The sequence below is a fragment of the Numida meleagris genome, chromosome 3 (assembly GCF_002078875.1).
Source record: "Numida meleagris isolate 19003 breed g44 Domestic line chromosome 3, NumMel1.0, whole genome shotgun sequence".
NCBI classification, from domain to species: domain Eukaryota; kingdom Metazoa; phylum Chordata; class Aves; order Galliformes; family Numididae; genus Numida; species Numida meleagris.
This window is the reverse complement of record NC_034411.1, coordinates 46,847,570-46,869,688: the sequence shown is the minus strand read 5'-3', so window position 1 is coordinate 46,869,688 and position 22,119 is coordinate 46,847,570. Positions and strand designations below refer to the sequence as shown.

The window sequence follows — 22,119 nt, the reverse complement described above, 5'->3', positions numbered from 1 at the left end:
ATATGCATCTATATAATACATACCCATTGTGTTTGTATTGGGGATTATTTTGCTGAAGTACATCATTTGGTGGAAAAAATATATGTATCTTTAGGATGTCATATTATGGCTTATGTGTGAAAGCAATGACATTTAGTGACAGCTCTAATAGGTCACTTCTGCGTCTCAAACGTAGTGTATGCAGTCTCTTTTCATAAAACAAAAATAAGCTAAAATTTAAGGATGTCTTAAAATGTGTGTGCTTCCCTGGAGTTCTGTACAGTCCAGCTGATTCCCACAGCCTTTTGTGTCTAGAAGACCTGTGGAAGCTTGGGTTTCTGTAATGGTAGCTCGTCTTTGAAGTACTGGGCTCAAGAAGTGCTGCTAGAGCCACTGCTGCTTTGTGAGGGAAAGCAGAATGAGAAGATAAAGAGACCTCCAAAGCATGCACTGAAAAAGAGTCTGACATGCCTCACTGATGACTCACCAGTGAAGCCTGCTGGCCTGAAGTAGGAGCCAGCCATGCTTAAATTGAAGACAGTATACACCCTTTGGGGCTGCACATAAAGCAGAGGTTGTGTTTAGAGCAGCAGCATTAGCACTGGTGGCTGTCAGGGTGTACCAAGGACTTGGGGACCGTTTGTAATTTTGTCTCTGTCTGCAGTTGTGGATGTGGCAAGAGATTTTGATTGACAGTGGTTGCATCAATGGCAACCCTGATATGGCATGTGTAGCTGATGTTGGCTACAGATCAGTTAATGATCCTAAAGGATTACCTGTTGTTTGAAGAAGTCAAAGTGTGTACTTGCCCTGGGTCTTGGCATTCCTTTGTGTGAATTTCTCTGGATTAGTCTTTTGGCTACTCTAGCTTCACTGTCTTGTCTCCTCTTTCTGCTGTTTTGTCTGAACTCTGACAGAATGCAGGAAGCAGAATTTTTTTCTCATGAGAGTTGCAGCGAATGAGGGAAATATTTTTTTTCCCTTGGTATCTTTTGGAATATTACAGATTTCATAAACACTTCTAGGCATACGCAGCTATGCATGTGACTCGGTACTGTTTCCCGGAGACTCCCTCAAGCTGTGTATTACTCCTGGCAGAGTGTTATCTGTATCTTAAGCACCCATTTCCAGCATCCTATCAGATAAATGATCTTGTTTCCTCCAAAACAGAAACTTGTCAATCCCAAATAATCTTCACTTGGCAGAGGAAGTCTGGGAGAAAGAAGAACAGCTGTCAGAAAGAGAATACTTAAGCACCAAAGGCTAACTTATCTTCCTTTCCGGAGGCAGCAGTGATCCATTTAATACTGCCTTATCTGCATGCCTATATGTTTCCAAAATGAGGTAAAAACCTGCAGGTTGCACTAAAGAATATTTTGAGAAAATGTTCCGTATTAGGTAGTCATTTCCCAGTGAGGATCTCCTCCTCTGTTTCCCTCTCACATACACATATCTCCATTGCAAGACAGCATTATATATAGAGCTTCAGTAAGTAATTCTTATCTCATATCCTTAAGCTTTATTAAGTGAGCATATGCTGTAACAGTGCTGTTGCGTAATTATTAATACTTTGAAGATATGCAGCCTTAAATGACTTTTTAATTATTATCAGCTGGGGACAGATTCACACTTCCAATGGTTACAACAAAGCAGCCCAGTGCTACTGGCTAGTTAATTTTTTTGTTGTTAGAGCAGTTAAAGTGAGCTGATGAAAGTTCATTTATTTTTTACAGTGGTTACTGTGGATATTAGCATCAACAAAACAGGGAAAAAAACAACATGTAAGCAAACAAAACCAAAGAATGAGTTCCTTTGCCTCTAAACCTGAAAGCTCACTGTATGATCTGGTCTTAGTTCCATCTGAGATTCTATTTTCCGATGTTATAAGGTACCTGTACCATGGGGATCTTTAGGAGCATGAATTCTGAGTAATTCCATCAGCTGTAAGCAGTGGCAGTTGGAAAGAAGTTTGTTATCAGGGAAGACTTTTGTCATGAGCACCTACATTGGCACTGATCTGTTACACTGAACAGGATTGCCATGTGCAAATCAGCTGGAGAGGAAGGTTTATCTCCATCAAAATGAACTCCGACATGAGCTGCTGAAATGATTCTGCTTGTCATCTGTCTAATCACAACGATTAAAAGTGGTTGTTCTTAGCTTCACTACCACCTTGTTTCTTCAAAAAACATGTGCTTAAATTTTAAATGAGATGTAGCAGTATAAGATGTTGTCAGAAGTCATTCTGAATAATGCTGAGGCTGACAGCTTTGAGGAATCGTGTTTATTTTAATGATATATATGTATTCACTCATAAATGAGTAAACTTATATTTGAACTTACTCTTTGAGATCTCAGTTATGTTGATCATTCAGGTTGGAGAGGGTATGGTGCATTTTAAGCAGACTAGAATTTGAAGTCTTTTAAGTGCAAAATTGAGTTCACCCACAGTTACAGAGATGTGAGTGATACCTCGGTAGTGTTAGTGTTCACTTGCATTGGAAATGTAATGGCACACATCACTTAAATCTGATTCAGAAAAAATAACAGTCCCTTTCTCTTTCATGTTAGATATTAATGCAATAAGGGCAGAAGAGTTAATTTAGGACACAGTAATTTTCCAAATAAGAGTTATTGTCATCTTTTTTGGGAGAAGATGGCTTCAGAAAATCTGTAAAAATGGGTCACTTCAGCACTGTTTCTGCAGAACAATGTTTTATCCATTGTGTCACACTAATAAGTTCCGAATCTAATTTTAAAGGTTCTCTGATGACATATTATTTGTGAAGTGTAACTCTGAATGCGTTTAAAAGCTGAACTCAAGTCAGTTATAGATACCTTCCGGTTCAGTACGGGGGATAACTGACCTGTGTGGGATGTTTTTAGAGTTCTCCCTAGTAAGTGACTCCCTACTTTTTCAGAGACAACTTATGCCTCATTTACGTCCTAGATAATTTGGCCTCCCTTTGATTAGGTTTCAGTGTGAGGCCACTTGGATGCCTATCCCACAGGTGCTGACCGATACTTTCCTTGTTTACGTGCCGAATGGATAGAGAGAGGCGTGGCGAGACTGGCAGCTACCACCTGGCTGACGTCTTGAGAAAAATGAAGGGGTGTTAAAGGGAAGAGGACTTAAGAATTAAATTCTAGGTTATTCAAACAGCATGTGGTTCGTGGTCCCGAGTCCATTCTAGATGCTGCAATTCACTACTGAAGGCGGTGTCTAATAATCCATAATAACAAGGCGCAATCAACTGCGTTTACGAGGAAAGCAAAGTCACAAAAATTAAGGGTTATTCATTTTTAATTTAGGATCATAAACTTTTCGTCAATTAGTTACTTTCTATACAGATATTAAAATCAGTTGCATTCTTAGACGATCGTATTGTGAGGAGAAAAGTTTCAGTGGAGCTTTGTTTGTCTGCATAGAATGATAGAATCGTGGAAGTTGGAAGGGACCTGTAAAGGTCACCTAGTCCAGCTCCTCTGCCGTGAACAGGGGCAGCTGCTGCTCCATCAGGTTGCTCAGAGCAGGGCTCTCCCAGGCAGAGCGTTTCTTCAGGAAAGCCGTTGATTGGTGTTCTTGTAGAGGCCACAGCTCCCGGAGCAAATGGACGCTCTCGGCGAGTCCGAGTGGTCCCTGCCCCGCTGGCAAGAGGAGTCTCTTCAGGTGTCCATGCGGCGGCCTCTTTGTCCGCATGGGATGCGGCTCCCCCAGGTGTGGTTCCACGCCGGAGAAAGCGTGCAGGAGCCGTTCCAGCTGCCTCCAGAGTGACAGCTGTCTTCTCCGTGTCCAGCTTGCTCAGCTGTGCGGCAAGCGTCAAGTGGGATGTCAGTCCCCTCGTAGCCACCAGAGTCTGAATCGCAGCCTGCGGGCCTGGAAATCTGTCGTATGCCGGCTTGCCCAGGAGGGTGCTGAGGAGGTGCGTGCCGGATGTCTTCAAGGCATGGGTGGCAAAGCTGGTGCCTTCCAGGTTATGGATGCGGAGCTGCAGACGTTTCAGGTGGAAACTGTTGTGCCGGCCGTGCCTGTCCGTGTCTTGAAGGACTCCGTCTGTGCTGCGGCGCATCTCCGCGGCCACCTCATGCTGCTCCCAACAACAGCCTCCGCCTACTCGAGGATGAGGAAGGAGTCCTCGTCATCTAATGGAAGCCCGAGTATTAGTTCAATGTCGAGGACCCTGGAGGGGGCGGTGGTCAGCCTGAGTTTGCAGAGGTAGGTGGAGGGCAGCACCTCTAGCCGGACTGTGGATGACTGAGGCGTGTATTTCCAGGCTTCTGTCACCAGTTCCTGGAACCAGGCTGCGGTTTTCTGGCGGTCAAGGTAGGAGTCGGTGCAGAGGGTGTCTAGGAGGCTGGGCATCTCCTCTGTCTTCAGCTTCTTTGCACGGTTGTGAAGGAAGCACGGCATGTCTCCAAGCAGCTGCTCCCGAAGGCACGTGCAGTTCAGCTGCACGCGGATGCGGAGGGCCTTCTCGCCACTCTTCCCTTCAGGGTCCTCTTCCAGGCGGAAGATGTGTGTCGGGGGTGGCCTAACGGGCACGAACACGCCGTAGGTGTTCCCACCACGGACACCGTTGTCTTCAGAGGCCTTGCTCACCCCTTCCGACATCTGCAGCCGCAGCATGAAATCACTCCTGGGAGACGCCTGGCAGACACTGAGGAGTTCGTCCACCAGCTCCTGCACCGACCTGCACGTGGGTTGCCAGCTCGAGAATGAGACGTCCCTGGGGTCTTCCTCCTCTGCCGTGGCAACCTCCTCCTTCTCGCCTCCGGCTTTGACGTTCAGGAGACGTCTCATCTTCCGGAGCAGTCTGATGAGCACCAGGAGCATGACGAGCGCTGCAGCCAAGGCCCCAAACTGCCAGGATGGCAAGGCAGCAAAGAGCAGGGCTGGCACGTCAGTCCCGCTCTGCTCCTGGCTCAGCCGCTCTATCTCCTGCAGCTGCCGTGTCATCTGCTCTTGCAGAAACAGCTGGCGCTGCTGCATGCGGACGAACGTGTCCGCCTCAAACTCTTCACCACCATAGCGCACATTGTGCAGAAGGAAAGCGAGGACAAACGCCAAATCCATGGTCTGGAAGGGAGAGAAGAGAAGAGAAGAGAAGAGAAGAGAAGAGAAGAGAAGAGAAGAGAAGAGAAGAGAAGAGAAGAGAAGAGAAGAGAAGAGAAGAGAAGAGAAGAGGGGTCAGTGGGGCTTGGTGCGTGCTCACGCGCGACTCGGGGGGCAAGGCCAGGAGATGCAGGCCCGTGGGGTCAGGTGGGGGAGCTGGGGTGAGGGAGCTTGGAGGCAGTAGGGGCTGAGTGAGGCCGGTGCTGGCAGCGACAGCCCCAAGCCCTGCTCTCGGTGATCCCCTGAGCGGCTGGGCCCTCGCTGCAGGCTTAGGAAGCCCTCTGGGGCTGGCCTTTGCAAGGCCTTGTCCCTCTTCCAGCCCAGCCTCCCCGCTGCTGCTGCACTCACCGCTGGCCCGGGCCAAAGTGCAGGAGCACCGCCTGCTGATGGCATTGATACCATCTCCTCACTATGAGTTGTCTCCTGTGATGTTACAGGTGCCCCGGCCCCACCCTTTAGCCCCACCCTGCCCCCACTTCCCCTTGTCCAATCAGCAGAGACCCTGCTAAAGACCCTGTCCCCTTCTTTCTTACAGCCCCTTTTTAGAGACTCAAAGGCCGCTATCGGGTCTCCGCGGATCCTTCTCTTCTGCAGGCTGAACAGCCCCAGCTCTCTCAGCCTGTTCCCACAGGGGAGGTGAGATCCCTCGGATCATTTTTGTGGCCCTCCTCTGGACGTGCTCCAGCAGGTCCGCGTCTCTCCTGTCCTGAGGCTGCGCATCTGGACGCAGTACTCCTGGCGAGGCCTCTCCAGCGTGGAGCTGAGGGGCAGGGTCACCTCCGTCGCCCTGCTGGCCACGCTTCTTTTGGTGCAGCCCAGGGTACGGCTGGCCTTCTGGGCTGCGAGGGCACTGTGTCTCTTTTCTGTTTTGTATCGGCGTTCTATGTTTTTAACGTCATTGCTGAGATACTCATAGCGTTCTAAAGATAACACGAAAAAATTTGTCCACCTTCAACATCTTTTACAGGCGATGATGGGGAATTTTGAGGGGAGCACAATGTTTAATGTTGCAAACTGTCTGGATTGTTGCCAATAAAATATTTGGTGTAAGGATTATTATTATTTTTGTTTCTCGAAAACACACGAGAAAAGCTCTGCGCACAAAAAACGAGAGAACAAACAAAAGGACAGGATACCCAAAACCCACAGGAAAAACATCTACACAACACTGAAAAGCTCAGATGGTGTACAAAAAATAAAAAAACCCTAAAAAGGCGAAAACAGAGAGGTGTCTCTGTGGCCCCCCCCGACCTACAAAAAAAAAACACCGACACTCATGGACAAACAGAGAAATAAAAAGCAAACGGAAACTGACACGAAAAGGAAAAGGGAAATGGAATTTAGCCTAACTCTACCTTGACGGAAAGGAAAAACAAAAAATGGAAAATGAATAGCAAGGGAAAAGCACAAGCACAGCAAGGGCCATATAAAGATAAAAGTCTGACACTTCCACTCAAGACAAAGAAAGCGCACCAAAACCAGAACAATAGGAAAACGACACCGACAGGGGGACAGTCGAAACAGAACCATTCTATTGAAGTCCAAGGAAGAGGAACAGGGACAGGGAGCAGGAGCAGTCACACACACACACAAAGCCTATCCATTCCCAGGCCCCCAACTCCAACTGCCACGGTTAGGAAAAAAAAAAAAAAATGAAACTGAATGTGAACGGGCGAACAATAACAATATAGAAATACAAAGAGAAAGAAAAGAAACAAACAAAAGACCAGCCACTCACAAAAGAGACTACGGCCTCTAGGACACAACAATTAAGACACGAAAGACACATGAAACCAGAAGATGCTCTCAGAACCCAGCAACAACCTCTTCCCTAAAGAATCCACACGTCAACCTCCAGCAACTCTGAGGCAAGCGCAAACACAAACCCAAGCCCCCCCGCACTCACACCTCCCGAAGCAAAAGGAAATGCCACAAACAGGCAAAAATCTTGGCACAGAGCAAGGAAAACATAAACGTAAAGACAACAAGGGAAGCAACAAGTGGAAAAAGGAGATTGCAAAGCCAGACAGAGCACTCCAAATCACAAAGAAAAGATATGGACGTGCAAGAGACTGAAACAACTGAAAAGGGAAACAAACAACATGGATTATCCTATTAGTGCATAGCAAGAACTTAAACATCCACCCCCCGTACAAAGGTGCGTGAAAAAGAAGGGCCAAGATCATATGAAGGAAGCAGGAACAGAACAGCAGCACACCACATCGTGCAAACAAGAAACAAAAGGAGAAACAGCACTGAAAACAAAGTTCCCAGTGCAAAACAGATGTTCCACCCCCGAAAGCATAGCAGGGACATCAGGAAGGAAGAACACAACCAAAGCACTCAGCATGAGGAAAAAAAAAAAAAAAAACATGCCTAGAAAATAAGGCCGACCAACGTACAACCACCACAACCCGAAATGAAGCAACAACGTCCACCGCACATCAGCATGAGGCAAGAAAAACCAAGAAAATATGTAAAAAAAAATACAAGACACAGAAAGTCTAAGTACTGCCACTACAAAACTCGGAGAGACATGCACACCAGCACCAAATCTGGAAAAACTGTACAAAAAATAAATAACTCGACTAAACACTGCCATGCAAAAAGAAATCTGCAACAAACGAAGTAAAATGAAAAAAAAAAAAAAGCTATAAAAAGGAAGAAGGAAGAAAAAAAACCATAGAGAGCACAGAACTAGCATAAAGGAGCAAAAAACGAAAATGATACAGCAGCCACACATAAAGAACTAAGAGGCAAAGATGGACTCGAAAATTACTACAATCAAAATTAAAAGAGGAGAGCAAACCGACCCCTACGAACGCAGAAGACTAGCAACAACAAGAGGAGAGAAAACAACAACAAACAAGGACAAAAAAAACAAAAACACACCAAACTAGCAAACCAAAAGAATAACGATTAAAAAAACAAAATAAGACTCGGAGACAGGACTTCAGGACCAAGATATAAAACAAACAAACCGCAAGCCACATAAAATAACAAAAAAAGACAAACACACAGACTGACAACCGCAGAAACCATAAATGAGCACACCTAAACAAGCGAGAAAAATAGACTACACAATGAAATCCAAAATGAAAATAAAAGTGAGAAAAATATTTTATAAAAGGGTTAAAAAATAGGTATGATGATACTCGTACCATGTATAAACTCAGGTCCTAAAGTAACACAAACACCTCAAACTATGAAATGCTGTGACGAAAAGGAGAAAAGGAAGAAAACAATGCAAATCAGCAAAAAAAGAGACCTCTCTAGCACACCACGACCAAAGTACCCAAAATCCAAAACGTGCACAGTAAAAGGAGAAGAGGCAACAGCAACAGGAGGGAAAACAGAACAACATCGTAAGCTCAGAACTCTACCAATTTGCAAAGACCAGCTCGAAACAAATAGATCAGACCTGCAAGGCGCAATGGATCAGAAGAAAAAAACAAGAGAGGGGAGAACAAACCACGGGAGAGGGAAAGAACACACTCCATGCCCGCAAGGAAGAAGCAAGGAAAAAGAAATAATATCGTCTGGCAGACGCATGCCACAAACAAAATGAAATCCCTCCAGGACAACAGAAGGAAAGGCAGACAAAAAAAGGAAAAAACACAAAAAAAAGGAACAAAAAAAGAAAACGCAACGGAACAAAGCTCCAAACGCAAGCAGGAGTAACAGGAGACAACGCACTAGAAACCAAAAAAAATAAAAAAAGAAAAAGTGAGCAAAGAAAAGTCCCCGACAAAACAACTACATAAACAGGCCAAACTCCAAAAAATATATTCATCACAAGAACAAAGGACTAAAGGAAAAAAAATAAAAAAAAGGAAGCAACCCCAGCCGAAAATAACTAAACGCCAAGCTAAAATCACTGCGATGGCAAGACGGGGCAAACGAAGAAGCAAAAACCAACAAAAGTTAAAAGGAAGCAAACAGCCATCCATCCAGAGAAGGCGAGCAAACCACGCCAAAAGGCGCGATAAAAAAAAAAACAGTACCAATGGAAAGAAATAAAGAACAAACAGCAAGGGGGAAACAGCACCCAAAAAAAAGCAGAGGGTACAGCTTGCTTAGGCGAAAGAGTAATATCTGTGGCATTCTCAAAAGGAGTATACCGGTCATACAGGATATCAGGAAATAACAATAAACTGAAAAATAATTGTTGGGAAGAAAAGAACGGCAAAAAAAAAAGGAATTACTGAATAAAACCAAAGAAAACACAAACAGACTGTTACCGGCAAAAAGAAGAATATACATAAACAGTCGCCTAAAAAGAAACATGATCATAAAAAAACTGCAAAAGTGACAAAAGGATCAACTCAGAACAGCGGTAATGAAAAAAATAATTGCCTTTACATCGAAAGAAAAGCGTAAAACAAAGCAGCAAAACCCAGCAACCAACAATGAAAAAAACCTCAAGAAAAAAAACACCTAATCCTCAGATTCTGCCCCAACCGAAACAAAAAACAAATAAAGATACTATAACAAGTATAAACTATATGTGAGCACCAAGGAAACAGAGAAAAACCAAGGGCTGCAACAAGGCTATGTTACTGAGCCACTCACCCACCCTGCCCAGCACCAGCATGAATTCAGAAAAACCTCACCCCATCATGGTGGCCTATCTAGTCCTTAGCACCAACGCCGGCAGCGAGAAGAGAAAGAAAAGAAGCCATGAGGAAGCAATCTGCTCGGGCTGCTCCCCGGCAATGAAATGAACAGACAAAGTGAAATCATCAGCAAAGGAGCTCACAGGTAGACTGCAAAAAGGCAGGCAGACAAGAAAACGAAACCACCAAAGAGCAACTTCCAGAAGGAACACAGATATTCAATGCACATCACCCTTTACATCCAGTCGTCAGGTCAAAAATAAAAGCTGGGCTAAAGAAATACAAGGCATACAAAAATAAAAGAACCGCTCTGAAAAAACAGGAGAACGGCAAAAAAATCAACGAGCTACAATGAATACCAGGCAGAAACCAAGGAACAAAACAAGACAGACGAGGGTCACTGAAAAAAGCCCACAAAAAAAAAAAACTACAAAGAAAAACAAACAAACAAACAAAAAGCCAAACCAAAAACAAACACAAAATAAAAAAACATCGGTCGTCTTCACAGGTACAGCGCCAAAGAAAATCAAGCCCAGCACAACGAAAACGAGCCCTTGCAGACTGCCTACAAAAGAATCCGAAAAAGAAAAAAAGCTCCAAACAAGCAAGGGGACAACGCAAGAAAAGACACGTAACCCAAAAGTAAACCCAAATACCTAAAAACGGGCGCTAAGCACATCAGAAGCAGGAGACAGCGAGCCGCCCCACCAGAACTCCAACACACATACATAAGGCGTCACAGAGGAAACCAGAAGAGCACACGGACAAAACAGCATCGATTAGCCAAAAGCAAATCAAGCAAAGAAGAGGCTGTCCATGCGACAAAAAAAAAGCACCCAGAAACAAAAATAAACGCTAGCGCAACAGTGAAAGAGACCAAACAATGGAAAAGAGAACAAAGAGAGGAAAGACCAGCGAAATAGAAGCAATAAGGAAAGAAATGGGAAAAACAAACTGCAGCAGAAAAACCAATGAAAAAATTAACAAACACAGAATGATGCCTACAAGGGACAAATGACAAAAAAAACAAAGAAAAAAGGGGCGAAGACGCGGAAAAACAGTACCCAGTAGCTGAGAATGTTCGCAAGAAAAAAAGGGGAGGACCAGCTTCCCAGCCGGTATAAAAGACATGGAAAGAAATAAAAAGCACCAACTAACGAGATACCGCCGAAGATCATCTACAACACACCGGAAGGCAATCAAGCGCTGAGGATAAACGACAATCCCAAAACCACCGACGCCAAAGGCACAATACCAGAAACAAAAACAAGAACAACACTCAGGACAAGTCTCAAGCAAAACCAAAAACAAAAAGAGAAAAAAACACTTCAAGGAAAAGACAAGCAAGCTCAAAACAAAAAATCACAAAGACAACCTACATCTACAATTGTAGTAAGTGATGACAGAAATAAAAACAAGGTTGCATGCATGAAAACACGAAATGACAGGGAAAAAAAGGCCTCCAAACAAAAATGGGGAAAAAACCACCTGAAGAAAAAAAAAAGACTGAGGAGCACAGAAACGCCTAAGGAACGCGCACTAAAACGAAGCTACTAGCAGAAACCTACATAAGCAACACACCACAAACAAATAAACATTACCAAAGCAAACAAACACCAGAAAAACAAAAATGCACAATAAACAAAAAAAAAAAAAAAACCAAAAAAATGCAATACCACCGTCTTCCGAGCAAACAAAATAAAAGACTACACCGAAAAAAAAAGCACTCCCGCAGCTAATGCGTCCAAAAAGCCAAAAGTAAGCTCAGGGACCCAAAGAAAGAAACCAGCACACGGCTCAAGAGTGTAACATGTGTCCTAAGGGGAACGAAAAAAAAAAGTGAGGCTGCTGACAGAAAGGTCACAAACCTAGAAAAAATAAAGATTGCATCGTCCAACGCGCAAAAGAGACACTCGATCCTAACCGTAAATGAAACCTCTTAAAAGGAAATCAGAAAAACCAAAAAATAAAAAAAGACCACTTCAAGAACACAAGAAAAGCAAAAAGAAAAAATAACCATTGAAAATCAAACACAAAGACAACAACAGACAAGATAAAAGAGACAAACAACAAAGTACAAAGACCAACTGAATATTTCGACCTGCGCTAACTACCGGTTTACCTTACTAACTACAGACCCATCTGTCTACCTACACACCAACCTAACAAACGAAAATTAAAAATGAACGACAGGGTCACACTGTAAAAGGAAAAAAACTCAAGCACAACAAAGGCAATAGCTCAAACTACCCGCTACCCAGGGAAATGGCGATAAAAATAGAGAAAAAAAAAAAAACACAAAGTAGAACTCATGGGTTGAGGGACAAACAATATACGAAAACAGAAAAGAAAGAGAAAAAAAAACAGCAAAAATCAAAATAATATAAATACAAACAAAGACAAAGAACAAGAGGCCCACAAGCAAAAACTCAACACTCACAGACCAATAAACGGACAACACCCCACCGTGCTACAAAACATCTTAATTTGTTCCAAGCAGAAAACAGGAAATGCAAAATCCACAGGGAAAATATAACTCAGCAACAATGAATCAATACCCCCACACCCACGCATAACCAAAAAGCGCACCTAGATCAAAAAAAAAATCAAATAAACGCCAACAGAAACAAGGGCAAAGAGCACAAGAAGCAAATTGGAACCAATAATACAAAAAACACACAAAGCAGCCGGGGCCCACAAACAAAACTCCAAACAGCAAGGCAACAAAGGAGAGACGCAGCAGACGCAGGAAAACAAATACCAAAAGCTCATAGAACCTTTAGAGATAAATTAACTAACGTATACAGAGGAACCGCTTCAAAAAAAAAAAAAAAAAAAAAAAACTACCCTGAAACTGTCACAACAAGAAAGAACAACAAAAACAAAACACAATAGCAGAAAAAAGCACAAGAACACTCATAGATAATGCCGCAAGGAGGACAACAAAAACGGTCACAGATGCGAAGGCCAGCCCGAAACACCGCAAAAAAGAGTGCACAAACAACCAAACACACAACAGCTGCCATCCCTCTAAAAACAAGGCACCTCAAACTGGGCAAATAAAAGAAAAAAAAACAATCTCCAAAAGACCCGTGAAATAGGCAGTAAGGCTATCAAGTACTCAATAATATCCTACAAAGGAATGCAAAAGCAGACAACACAAAAACATAGGGAAAAACAATAGAAAAAACAACGAAATAGAATAGATCAATTCAAGGACCCGCAATAAAAATCTCCAAGAACAAAATAAAAATACCCAAAAGACAAAAAAGATACTCCGAAGAAAAGAAATAAAGATAGAAAAAAAACTAAATAAAAAAAAACAAACAAACTGTAATATGCAATATTAAAATGCTGAAGACCATAAAAACAAAACAAGCACAAGTTAATAAAACCTCAAAACAAAAGATGAAGTCCACGCCCTCCACCAACGCCAGGAGACAGGGCAGAAAAAACAGAACCAAGCACAGCTGCCAAAAATGGGGCAAAAAAAAAAAAAAAAAAAAAGACCAAACCAGGATAACAAAGCCACAAACCAATATACAGAGATACACAGATAAACAAACAAAAAAAAAAAAAAAAATCCAGCACGACAAGCAGAATCAACAAAGATAAGGTCTACAGCATCCCCCCAACGGCAACAGCCCCATCACGAAGAAGCATACACGACATGAAGAACCGGGAAGGAAGATGAAGAGAAGAAAATGCTGGCCGCTTGACTCAGAAGAAAAAGAAAAGGACATGAGGAAAAGGTCAAAAGTGCAAACAAAGGAAACTTAGCTTGTATAATTTCAAGAAATTATCCAAGAAGAGGGGAAAACAAAGGAACAAGAAAAGCACAAAAATACACAAAGAACTAGCAAAAAAGGAAGGGAAAAGAGGTAGTAAAGAAAAAGGTCTAGTAAAGGGACAAAAATCAGACACAAGGGCAATGAAGCTCAAGGGTAGGACCTAATAACCAGGAATATCAGCTAAAAAGAAAACAACTCAAAACTTAGGGGAAAAGTACCACACATGAATAATCAAAGGGACAAAGGAAGCTGCTCCACAAGAGGAACACAAAATAACACACGAATAAGACGGAATGGGATGATGAATCGAGTCAGCAGTACTCAACATCACTAAAACAGGTAAACCAAAGCCAGGGAAAGAGGGAATGCACCGCTCACTCCAAAAAACCAATATAAATGAACGGTCGAAATTTTGGAAGTTCTGAATAAATGATTTAACTGGAAAGAATCCTTGATGATCCTAGGGATCCGTTCCAAACCAAGCCATTCTATGATTCTATGAACACAGGTGCAATATCCATCAGGACTGTTATGTTTGGATAGTACCAGGAGAAATGGGTGTGCTTTTTCCTCTGACTGTCTCCTAGCTCTGAGGACATTCCAATACACTTCATGTGTGTACATATTAACCATTTGGATCATAAAATGCTGAAAAAATGTGGAAGATATTTTTACTAACACTTCTCGGGTACTAACTTAAAGTTCATCTGTAGTGGTCTAAGTCAACTTTGTTAAGATGCCTTAACTTAGAGATGCCAGCAGTGGCATCATTCCCGTTACTAAGCATTAATGTTAGAAATTCTCATTCCTTTTGCCAAGGGATTCATGGCTCATTACTATCTGGCTTCGTTTAGCAGCCTGTTGTTCTTGCATTTCTAAGTATTTGTTCTAATTCAAAACAAATGGGAATGTTGGCAACCCAATGGAGACATATGTAGGAAGTAACCATTGGCAGCTAGCTATGAAACAAGATTCTAAAACTGGAGCATTTAAATATGAATCTCGACATGCCAACAGAGCAGTCATTTCCAGAATGAGGTCCTGAGATTGCTCAGTGCAAGCTCTGGAACTTGCTTCTCTTCTCAGGCTGTATTTTTGCAATTAGCACTTTGTTTGCATCAGATAGTGTTTATACAAAGGAAGTTATGAGAAGAGTCAATCCCTGCAAAGGCAAATGCTGCCGCCTTCTGCATACAATGTGCTCCTAGGAATCAGCGGAAACTTTGTGTGTGTTTGAAAATGAAGACTGACTGTATCTTATAAGGCTAGATTTAGACACCTTGTCCTGCAAGGCATCAGTGTGCAAGATGATAAGATCACTTTCTTATATTCACAGTGTCTTATCTTCATGATAGAAGTACATAGTGAAGTATGACATAAAATAGTTCACTTTGAACACAGGGAAGATAAAATTTTATCTTCCATAATTTAATTTTGGTCATGTGCATAAAGTCTTGTATGACCAAATTATTTTAGATCATTTCTAGAACAGAGATAAAATAGATTATTAAAAATGCATGAGATATAAATCCATTGGCTTCAAGCTTCTTAATGAAGTGAGGTGAATGAGAAGATAGAAGAGTTTATTTCCCTGTATAGATACCAGTGTACTGTGAGCTTAATGAAAACAATTCCACTGAATTCACTGGAGCATGCCCATTTATCCCTGAGGCAGAATTAAGTTTCATTTATCTCTTATTGTGACAGAAGAGCAAAGATAGTTTGCAGTTCCTTCTGCACTCAGTTTCCTAAGGGGGATGAATGTGGGACATGTTCTAGTCCTCCTATGAAAGAGGTCAACTGTATCAGGCTGGTTTTTCAGTTCTCTCAGTAATTGACCTTTGAAGTAATGATGTAACCCCTATTAATGGAGATACACTTCCTCATCTGTATTGTCTTCTTCAGATAAACTTTGTGGTCCTCAGATACCCCACCAAAAAAAAAAAATCCCTCAGACTTCTGATTGGAGGAAGAACTTTACACTTCTTTGCATCTTGAGGCCAGTGGGAATTACAGATTTGGTTTTGCAAATGTATTTAAAATATGAAATGATGGAACATTTTGTGTTCGGATTCCCTGACATAAGATATGCCTTCAACAGAAACTGCAGTGGAAAGCAGAGATACTTGAGCTTGGAATGAATGAGGGCATCTTCCAGAGGCTGTGTAGCAGTCACGTCACTGAACTTGTGGTAAAGTAAATTTTCTTGCAAAGAAGTTTGTACTTCCATAGCTTGTCGACCTCTAGTGTCTGAGATAGATGGCGTAGTTAAATTAAGACTGAGAGAGAGAATGTATTGCTATTTGTGAAAAGCATTCAGAAATTACTACAAGGGAGGAAGAATTTTCTGTAATATCAAATGAATGTTAACTGGTTCTGAATTTAGAGTGTAAACTAGAACAATATTTCTGATATCAAAGGAATAATACCTGTATTCTGGCATGGCCTTTCAAATAGGGCAGGGAGTACAAGGAACTTAAATTATTTAAAGATGGAGCTTGATAAGTAAATATAGGTAGTGATCCTAGAGAGGGAGATTAAGAGGATTATAGTGTCATAGGTCATAGGCTCAAAGAAACCTAAGAAAACATCCAGTCCATTTTCTTGCTCTGACTTAGTCTCAATTATATTTAAATAATTCCAAGTTTATAAGTCTTACATATGATCTCATCTCAGTTATGAGATTCTACAGCCCATTCTTTCATTCAATTAACTTACTATTCTTGCCAATAAAATGCTTTCCTAATGTTAACTAAAGCCTGCCTAGCTGCCATTTAAGTTCATTTTTTGTCCTCTCCGCATCAAACATGGAGCACAAATTAATATCCTGCTCCTTTGTGGCCATTTCTTACGGAATTGGAACTTATTGGAATTGGAAACTCCTATCCTTTTTCATAGAATCACATAACAGATGAGGTTGAAACATCTCAGTATTTTTTGGTTTATCATTAACAATAAGTCTACTTTTTTGTTGAGACTGTTAGCTAAGCAGATGTCTCTCATTCTGTCTTGTGCAGCTGATTGTTCTTGTGGGCTGTTCTCTATTTCTTTCTGCTCCTCCGAAGTACTTGATATTTTTGTGGAAAGTTTCTCAGCTTTCTTCAGGTTATTGTAAGTACCTGAGACTTCTTATCAGACTGCTGTTGTTTCTTGGTAAAAGACTTGAAAGGATCCTTTGTAAGTATCTACTGATTACATTTATTGCATTACATTTATAATGTATTTAGGGAAGTGATCCCCTGTTTTATGATTTCTGTGAATAAGGTCAGGAGAAAGTTCTATGCCTATTTGATTTGGCTTCTTGAGTGCTATGGGCTTTTTGTGAAGTATTGGAGACTAAGAGCAGTTGTATGCTGTGGAGAGAAAGTTTTTTAGTTGGTTAACATTCTGTGCTTCTGTGCTTTTGATGTTAAGCTCCACAGTTCGTGGTCAGGAGAGCATTTATGCTTGAGTCAGAGTAACAGAAAATTCAAAGCTATGTATATGTTAAGAAATGACTCAGTGGAATAGGAGTGAGTTAGTAGCCAGGAGGCTCCTCATACCTCTATTACATGCAATGCCAGAAGACTTCAGATTAATCTGGCTTTCTAGCATACACAACACTGACCTTTTGTGTTTCACACGTTATGCTAGTATATCAGTGGCCCAGATTACCTGTGTGAAACCTTAGTTCTGCTCCTATTTTATGTCATTTCTGAGTGACACTGCTACCAACTGCCTTCCTCGTTTTGTTTAGGCATCTGTTAGAAGGTGCTGGGTTGAGGACAATGAACTACTTAATCTTGCAGCTGCAATAGCTACTCTGGAAGGATACTGAGGGAAATGTTAACTTGTATCCTAGGCCTTCATTTTCTGAAGTATATGATAACTTCTTGGGAGATCATGCCATTGCAGCAGTTCTGCCTGCAATTAACTGGGGGTTGTGGTCCAGAGAAATAAGACCAGACTGTCATGTTCACTTTGCCTTAAGTCATGGGTTGATGAACAGCAGATGTGAAGGGACATGGTTAAGATTATCTCTAGTGAGTTGGTTCAATATATTTCATCTTCGCACATTTCAGAACCCATTCCATGTGTTTAGTGTTGATTTCTACTAGGGCATTTGAGTTCCATGTGTGCTGAAGGCTCCTCTGGTGGTGTAGCCTGCTCATTGCTCTATTCCTACATATCTCCATCAGGCACAAAGTTGTCTTTGAAGTGGAACTTCCTCATCTGTTTCCTCCAAATGTATTCTGGGTTGTGCACACCCCAGGAACTTTAAGAATGAACCTGCTGTGAGTGAGGACACTTCAAACTGGCTTCAGAATCACAATGTTGTGCTGGACCAAACTGCTAGTGCAGACACAGCTCTTGGGAGTTACCTCTCTCTGTGACGTGGAATGTGGTTTACTTCTCAGTTATCTAGGTATTTTCATCAAATAATTTGCCTATTGTGGGAGGATATAGGATGTTAGAAATGCTCTTGATCTCTGCTACTGTCTTATGTGATGTTTTTGCAAGTTTCTTCCAATAAAGCTCTTGTGCTCCTTATAAGGGAATGTAGGGGGTTCCCATGGAAGGGGAAAATGGGCCCACCTACACTAAATTCCTCTGATATTAATGACTTGAATTTTACCCAGGTGGATGCTTCTTTACGTGGTGTTCCTAGTGCATTCAAAGCTAGAACAATCCATAGAACAGGCTTGGCCTACAGGCTTCTCCCACAGTCAGAATCCACCAGAAGATTATGAATGAGGTGGAAAGCTATGCTTCGATGTTAGCACAGCTGTGCTCTGTCTTGTAGTCTGAGGAGTACATCGTACCACCAGCTGTAAATCATAGAATCATAGAATGGTTTAGGTTGGAAGGGACCTTAAAGAGGATCCAACTTCTGTCCCCCTGTCGTGGACCGAGTTATCACTCACTAGACCAGGCTGCCCAGGGCCACATCCAGCCTGGTCTTGAACACTTCCAGGGATAGCACATCCACAACTTCTCTGAATGACCTGTTCCAATGCCTTGCTACCCTCTGAGTAAAGAATTTCCTCCTAACATGTAACCTAAACCTCCCTTCTTTCAGATTAAAACTATTCCTCCCTTGCCCTATCACTATCTGCCTGTCTAAAAAGTTGATCTCCATCTTTTATATAAGCCCTCTTTAAGTACTGGAAGGCTGCAAAAAGGTCTCCCCCAGAGCCTTCTCTTCCAGGCTGAACAAGCCCAGTTTCCTCAGCCTGTCTTCACAGAAGAGGATCTCCAGCCTTTTGTTCATTTTTGTGGCCCCTAAACACAGGCTGGTGGGTGAACAGAAGGCAGCTGCAGCCCTTTTGTACCATCATCCCTATGTTGCAGAAATCTTCTGAGTCACTGTGCTACTGGAACTGCTTTGTGTCTGAATGTGTAATCTTGTATTTCAGGTATCACTCTGGTATTTTTATTAGCTGTTTTCATTTTAGCACATTGTCAGCTTGAGGTCAATTCTTAGTGGCTTGTTTGCTCTGCATATCAGTAAGTAAGGTAGTTTGATGCTGCATTCATGCATTCATACATTTGCAGGCATAGAATAAATGCAATATTAAGAATAGCACTCGGGATTTGAGTGCTTAAGAAACTTTGCATATTGCTAAGCTGACAAAATGTTGTTCTAAGGTGATAAAAGCAGGTGTTTCTTTTTAGTTGCCAAGTATGCTCCCATGTGAGAGGCTAGATAAGTAGTCCAAATTACATCTAAGAAGAACATTTGCCTGAGCTTAATTACTTTTCATCATAGTGCCAAATCAGAAGAAGAAAAAAAAACGAACAAAAAAACCAGCAAACCAAACCACCCTGAAACTACTTTGTAGTCTGTTTAATTCTCCTCATTTAAAGCCCTGCTGTAGAATTCATAACTTCAAAATAAACTGCACGCTTTCAGCAATAGAGCAGAGCAATTTGTACAACAATGACTTATGCTCATTCTATGTTTGGCACTTAGGTAAAAGTGAATTTTTTGTTCAAAAATATAAGTAGTTATTACAAGATCTGCAGCTGTGTCATTTCAGCAGGATATAGTTTTATCATTAATCACCGCTTTTCTGTGGAGATTCTGCTAATGTTACAGCCCTTTAACCCATCTTTATTGAGAAGAGTGATGTTATTAAGCCTGGCAATTAGATGTTGGTGTTTTGTGAGTTAAACCATAGTGTCATCAAACCTTGCCCTCCTGCTGTGGCTAGTAGTGTTTGCCTGCGTGCTGGGCCACTGAGTGCATTAGACTGTTCATTCAATCCTACTTAAGTCAAGCTTCTCATCACAAAGCCTCCGTCAACTTTTCTTCTGCAGTAAGTCAGCAGGAGAAGGGATTAAGACCACAATAATTTACCTACGTGCCCTGTGTGATGTGCAATGAATTGTCAATGTCATAACCCCTCGGATCTGTGTTATGTTATATTTCAGTGGCAAGGATACATTTTGGTGAGGTATCTCTCTGTCTTTTATTTAAAGAGAATGGAGTGAAGTCAGAATTGTTGTACAAGACCAACCAGTCATTCGCCTGCTTTGACATCTACCTATATTGCCAATATTTTGGGGAAGAAGCAAAAATTTAAAAAACAAAACAAAAAACAAAAACCACTCCCAGAAAACAAAATACCTGCCTGTTTTCTTATCTCTTAGCAGCTGCTGTGTAGGTGAAGCTGTATGGAAGCTGAGATTCTTTACCTTGTTTATGTAGATAGGGCCACTTGATTTATCTATCCCATTTATTTTATCCTTGAGCTATAATCTAATTCTCTCTTAAATATTCTACATTCTTAGTCTGTCCTCATATGAAAGTATTTTCTTAGGTAATAGGCGGTATCTCCTGTGTTCTGAATGTTTTAATTTTTCTATGTCTTTCTTGATACAGTACAATAGTTAACTGAAGATTCAAAGTTTTAGTGCATAGACTGAGATCACTGATTTGAGAAGGCAATCATAGATTTTCTATCACTTTCAGTTCACTTTGTACAGGCTAGCATTACTACTTTGAAGCAACACTTAAACTAAGCATAACTTCTAGGATGCACTGTTTCCTTTTGGAATTGATTACATTTAACTGAAACCCCAGTGATGTGTGTGAGTGGCTGAGATTATTTATTCCAATATGTATTACTGTGATGCATCCATCAACTGTGAATCTCATCTGCTCCTTTGCTGCATATTCATTTACTTTTATTTGATACCTCTGGCAGTTGTAACTAATAAGATCTTAAATAATTCTGTTTCACACAGATTTTGCTCTGTTCTTGAGTAGCTTCATCTCTTGTGAGAGATCTTAACTTGAAAATAGAATTTCTTATTGAACATAGATCAACAGTGTCATGCTGTAAAAGGACAATCAGAGAACTCTACATAGGGACATAGCCTTTGGGCACAAGAAATAACTTATCTTTGGTTCTGCTCTCAACTGGTAGGAGGTTCTTTCCGGTACTGGGAATAGCATCTTAAGAGAGATGTTGATCAGCTGGAGAATCCAAAGGCAAACAAGAATCATTAAATACTTTGAATATATGACAAGCGAGGAAAGATTGGATTTTTTTTAATTTTATTTTAGTGTGAAGAAAGCACATCTGTATGGGTCTGTGTTAGTAATTTTCAGATATGTAAGATTTTAAAGAGTGGAAGGGAATAATCTGTTCTGCATGTCCATTGTGGAGACAAGAAGTTGCTGTAGCCTGTGACTAAACTATTCATAATGGACATTAGGAAAATATTTCTGGAGGCAAGGATAGTCATCAGTGTATTTTTACGTATCAAGCTGTATTTGAAAGTGTTCATGTCATCCACTGGAGAGCACAGCGTGGTCATTTGAAAACCTTTCTTTGCTTGTAAATGCATTTCAGGACTTTAGATAGTAATCTAAGGAACCCTGCTTGAATTCTAGCAAGTGATCCGGAGAGAAGAGCAAGTAAGGCGGAGAAAAGAGGTGTCTTTTCTGCTTCAGGGAAGATGCGTATGTATTTAAAAATAAGCTGCAATGTAGTATTAAAAATATGCCAGTGGCAAAACAGTGAGCACATACAGGCTAATAGTTATGGGCCATCATGATCTGGTGGTATCACTTTTTAATAGGATGTGCCTTGTCACAAGGCAGAGAGTAGAGAAAAGATGAAAGAGCATCTCAGCTACAGCTGGTAAGGTTTCCTATACTCTCATTTTGAATATGCCCAAAGCAATACTTTTGGAAATCTCTTATCTGTCAAGTGAGAGAGAGGGAAAGAGAGGTAGGAATTTTTGCTTATATCCCTCAACCTTCCTTTATTTCTCATCAGACATTTAGTCATTAAACTAGTTTAAACTTGGTTAAAACTAAAATGTTTCAGTGCAGTCCTTTGATTCAGACAGATATTTTCCATTGAAAATCCACCTTATTAAAAAATTCTGTCACCAGGGTGGATGCACTGTAATTTGAAGCAGTCTCCAGTAGTTACTGTGCTGCAAATGCATCTCTGAGTTGTACTTCAGGCCTAAGTTCCTCTTGGACCGCTTGCTTGTACTGGTGTGCAGGTAGCAGCACCACATCAGTACAAAACCATACTGCATAGGAGCACCACAAAATGCTGGGGGTAAATTGACTTAATTGTATATGTTATTCCTCTGGGAATGCAAAGTAAGTTTTGCT

General features: G+C 41.4%; 2 protein-coding genes across 3 annotated transcripts in view; one reads left to right on the top strand and one right to left on the bottom strand.

Moving 5' to 3' along the window:
• The window catches only part of EPM2A (EPM2A, laforin glucan phosphatase), a 53,484-nt gene that overhangs the window by 23,121 nt on the left and 8,244 nt on the right, over positions 1–22,119 (top strand). The window lies entirely within an intron of this gene.
• Positions 4,064–6,139, bottom strand: LOC110395631 (inositol 1,4,5-trisphosphate receptor-interacting protein-like 1). The gene is made up of 2 exons (XM_021390268.1): positions 5,441–6,139; positions 4,064–5,056 (listed from the first exon to the last, which is right to left on the bottom strand). Exons 1-2 carry the CDS (start codon positions 5,492–5,494, stop codon positions 4,091–4,093), a joined length of 1,020 nt encoding a protein of 339 aa, XP_021245943.1. The 5' UTR covers positions 5,495–6,139; the 3' UTR covers positions 4,064–4,090.